The sequence below is a fragment of the Melanostigma gelatinosum genome, assembly GCF_949748355.1.
Source record: "Melanostigma gelatinosum genome assembly, chromosome: 6".
NCBI lineage: Eukaryota > Metazoa > Chordata > Actinopteri > Perciformes > Zoarcidae > Melanostigma > Melanostigma gelatinosum.
The window spans coordinates 1,247,237-1,251,940 of NC_136639.1; the positions used below are offsets into that span (position 1 = coordinate 1,247,237).

At 44.8% G+C, this 4,704-nt stretch overlaps 1 protein-coding gene across 1 annotated transcript in view; it reads left to right on the forward strand.

Annotated features, from left to right (window-relative positions):
• Positions 1-4,704, forward strand: part of mfsd14bb (major facilitator superfamily domain containing 14Bb) — an 11,212-nt gene continuing 6,508 nt past the window's right edge. Inside the window, exons 1-6 of the mRNA XM_079270351.1 lie at positions 1-345; positions 1,981-2,070; positions 2,965-3,027; positions 3,679-3,806; positions 3,943-4,057; positions 4,272-4,487. Of these exons, the coding sequence (XP_079126477.1) occupies positions 283-345; positions 1,981-2,070; positions 2,965-3,027; positions 3,679-3,806; positions 3,943-4,057; positions 4,272-4,487 (675 nt within the window). The 5' untranslated portion in view covers positions 1-282. The remainder of the gene's footprint in view (positions 346-1,980; positions 2,071-2,964; positions 3,028-3,678; positions 3,807-3,942; positions 4,058-4,271; positions 4,488-4,704) is intronic.

Below are 4,704 nucleotides of genomic sequence, written 5' to 3' on the forward strand. Positions count from 1 at the left end.
TAAAGAGTGTCAGACGAACGGTTTACCGGGAAACGTCGGTAATTAAAACATGGTGACAAACTGTTACATTACAATCAGAGCGGAGGAATTTTTTATTTTGTGGGGGGGGGTAAAAAGCCGACGAGCTGCTGTAGTTACCGCCGTTATAAAAGTCCATGATAGCGATAGACACGTAAGCTAACGCTAAGCTAGCTATAATTCGCCCTGGAAGAGACGGAGAACCCTCCGGAGGATGCCGAGACACGGGGACTGGATGTGAAGATCGTTACGGAAATATGTGAGATGAACCGGGAGAAAACTACCGCCATCGAGGAGGCCAACGACATCATGTTGGTCCGGAGCCCGGTGAGAAGAGCGCTTAGCATCGGCTGGTTAGCAACAGCTAACCTAGCTAACAGATAACATCAAGCTAATCAGTTGACAGCAGTTGGAATGTGCTGTCATGGCTGTTAGCTAACTGTACATTAAGTGCTACTAGCTAGCTAAACAGTAGTGTAGCTAGCTAATAGCTACAAATATTATTATGTATGTAACTATGTAACTATGTATGTATGTATGTTCTCATTCAGGTGAACGTTAATAACTAATTAGTTAGCGAACTCGACTTAAGCTAGCTAACTCGTTCTTCTAGCTAAACTAGCACCTGTTTACTTCAGGTGAACGTTAATAACTAAGTTAGTTAGTTGGCTGTTTAATGGGTCAGAACACCAGAGAAATGAAGTTCAGATGTGAACTGAAAACAGTTTGTTCTCAGTGTTTGTTGACAAAGTAACCAACATGACTGAACAGTGTTTGATGTGTTTGAAGAGGATTTTTTTTCTTCTGATAGATTCTCATGTAGTGGTTTCCTCCATAGCATGAATGTTAGCATTTAAAACGGGGCAGTTCTCTGTGTACCTCCTACTGTGTTGTATGCGCTCATAAAGTGAGACACATGGGTCAGTGAACGCATCATGTGAATGTCAATAAGTTCAATTACAGACATCAACTTTCTCAGGACTATTTGTTGTGAGATTCAGCTCCTCATGTTGCTGCTCACATGACATTCATAGTTTGTAATCTGGCATTTATTTGATTAATCAACTTTTTAAATGTCTTCTTTCGTACTACCAGCAGAAATAATCATATTCTGCTCTCATTGTTTTTACATATCTGCTCGCTTTGTGCTGTATTGATTGATTAAACTGCATTGTGTCATCATTGTGAAGTACAGTGTTTGCTGTAGCATCGTATTGATTATAACCAGCCCACAGAGAACTCACATTTACATTGAGCTGGAAACAGAAATGTTGATTAATGTGCTCTGTCCCTGATGAAAACATAAACATAGTGAATAAAGTTACAGAGAAAAGCATCAGCGATATCAGATTGTTTGTGTGAAACTTGTTCCAGTGGTTGCAGCTCTGAAATAGAGCCGCTTAGTTTCTTTCTGACTTCACACACGTGACAGATTTCAGTTTGGTCTGCAGAGAGCAATGCAAACACGTCGATCACTTTACTTTACGCTTTCTCCTGTAACAGACTAACTGCTGATGTCAGCATGTCGTGATGTTACCTGTGATGTCACACAGCTGTCTGAGGAGTTATTTGGGAGATTGTTTTTTTAAGTCGAGGTTCATTCTGTAGTTCAGATGTGACTCCAACGAACACGACAATCAGCTGATTGTTGAGTGTAACTTCTTGTTGTTTTGGACAGAAACGTCTCCATTAACCTGTTTAGACAGAAATACCAGATTCAACTTTGAACTGTTTAAAAGTTTAACCTGAAAATCAATCATCGCAGCAGGTTTAGCTTCTGCAGCTTTTTAAATGTCTTATCCAGCATCTTAAATGAAGAACTAAAAGCTTCTGGATGAACTGAAAGAGAAGAACCGTTGGAGATCTTTGTGAGCGGTCCTGGTGGAGGTATCAGAGGGTGGAGGACTCAACAGGAAGTGGATTCATCCCTCAGATGAATACTTCATGTTCTTCTCTCTGCAGCAACGAGGCCGAGCCACAGTGACTCACGCCGTGGTGGTGATCTTCCTGGAGTTCTTCGCCTGGGGGCTGCTGACCACGCCCATGCTGACCGTGAGTACACACACACACACACACACACACACACACACACACACACACACACACACACACACACACACACACACACACACACGGCTTCATGAAGGTCCTGCAGTCAGCTGGTCACATGTCTCTGTGAACACATGTGTTGACTGTCCTTTTCATATTTCATATAAACAATCGCTTCTTCTCGTATTCAAGGTTAAGGACTCAATGAAAGGTTTAGCTTTGTGTCTGTAGCCACTTTCAGACAAATGCAACAAAAGACCTCGTACGTTTACAACAAGTAGGAGATGAATATGTTATGGATTCACAGGAGAGTAAAAAAGACTGAAGCTGTCCTCGAGCAAAGACTTTCGTCGACTCATCGATGAGTTCATTTAATCATTCAGCAAGAAAGAGAGCTTCTAAACCACCAAATAGATGTTCGTGGCCTGAGAGCAAACCAACCGAACGAATGGACCAACAGACGTCTCAGAGGGAACCCTGATCATTGTCTCGTAGTTTATCTGAGCTTAACATATTCAACCAGCTCTCTGTGGAAACCTCTAACAGACCAGATGAAGTCCAGTTTGAGGAGCAGATCCACTAAAACCACCTCAGTCCGAGACAGGAAAGCACAAACTGGTGAAGTTTAAGAGACCATCGTTTTGTTCCTGAATAAAGTTTACTTTCTACCGTTTACACACGTTTGATGTCTCACGAGACACGAACATCTTCACTAAAGAACGCAAACCAGCGTGTGTGTTACTCTGTATCAGAGTCAGCGTGTTCCTGACATGTGACAGCCGTCAGAAGAAATGCATTTCCTTTGTTTTCTTAGTTACACGTGTGTGTGTGTGTGTGTGTGTGTAATCATTTCATTGATGTCTTTTTAGATGTACTGAGCTGTGTTTGTGGTTTCAGGTCCTCCATGAGACGTTTCCTCAGCACACGTTCCTGATGAACGGTCTGGTTCACGGTGTGAAGGTCAGACGTCTGTCACTCTTCACACATTAAATACAACAGTCGTATCACAGCACATATCACCAGGAGAGTAGAGTTACGAGCCAGTGGTGCTGAGATGGAAAGAGCGTTACGAGCATGTGTTGGCTGTAGAGACGTGAATACAGTGATTCTGCTGCGTGGAGCCTCTGCCACAGAGTCCAACGTTTAGATATGAAGCGGAGAACCAGAGCTGCTGTCGGGCATCAGCAGAGATGCACCTCCTGGTCCTGATACCAGAGCTCTCTGTCCCACGTCTGAAACCTCACTGTCTCATCGGCCCCGTCACCAACGTCAGTCACCGATGTTTCTGCTCGTCTGTCTGACAAAAATATGAAATATCCAAACTATGAATTCTTTATTGATAAACTTGCAGATTATTTTCTTGGTTTAATCTCTAAAATCAGAAACACGTCCTGCAGCACAAGATGAGAACATTCATCTTTCTATCATGTGAGACCATTTGAGGATTAGTTTTTGGGACTTTTGCTGAAAATTATGAAAATAATTTTGATTATTTTTCTTTTGATGAATAAGTTGTTACAGCTCTTCAGGATAAAATCAACTCATCACCATTTTGACTCTTAAATGTTTACATTTTCTCACATTGTTTGTGTGTTTGTCTTCTTGTTTCAGGGCTTCCTGTCGTTTCTGTCGGCTCCTCTGATTGGTGCTCTGTCGGACATCTGGGGCAGGAAGTCGTTCCTCCTGATGACGGTGTTCTTCACCTGCGCCCCGATCCCCTTCATGAGGATCAGCCCCTGGTAAGACCACCGCCCACACGGACACCTTCTATTGTTTTAAAACCAGCTCTCAACATGATCCGTTCACCATAAGAACTCACATCCTGATGTTTACAGAGGAACCACGTCACGTTCTCTGCTTCCTGTCTGTGTGCAGGTGGTACTTCGCTCTGATCTCCATCTCGGGGATCTTCGCCGTGACCTTCTCGGTGATCTTCGCCTACGTGGCCGACATCACGGAGGAGCACGAGAGGAGCACGGCCTACGGCCTGGTAACTACCCCCCCCCCCCCCCCAAAGTGCTGATGATAACGTGATGAGACCATCAGAGATATTTCCTGAGAGATGAATCAAATGTGATCACTTGTTCCACTGCAGCAGTAATAAACTGCCAACGGGAAGAAACACATTTTTACTTTTAATCTGAATATTACATATTCCTCGAACACAGCGTCACATAACATGAACCCCCCCCCCCCCCCACCAGGTCTCAGCGACCTTCGCAGCCAGCCTGGTGACGAGTCCGGCCATCGGCGCTTACCTGTCGGCTCAGTACGGCGACAGCCTGGTGGTCCTGGTGGCCACGGTGATCGCGGTGGCCGACATCGCCTTCGTGTTCTTCGTGGTTCCCGAGTCTCTGCCGGACAAGATGAGGACGTCCTGGGGCTTCCCCATCTCCTGGGAGCAGGCCGACCCGTTCAGCGTGAGTTCAGAGGTCACGCAGCAGCGTGCTCGGCCTCGTGTAGCTTCACACCAATAACACTTCGTATCAGGCAGCTCAACACGCAGCTACATGTGGAAAGAATATGGATTACAGCAGAGAGTAGCTCTGACCCAGAACTTCAGGAAAGAGTCTCTTCGGGGGTCCGAGGGTTCACGTTAAGAGGTTGTGGTCTTTAAACGCAACATTCAACGTTGGC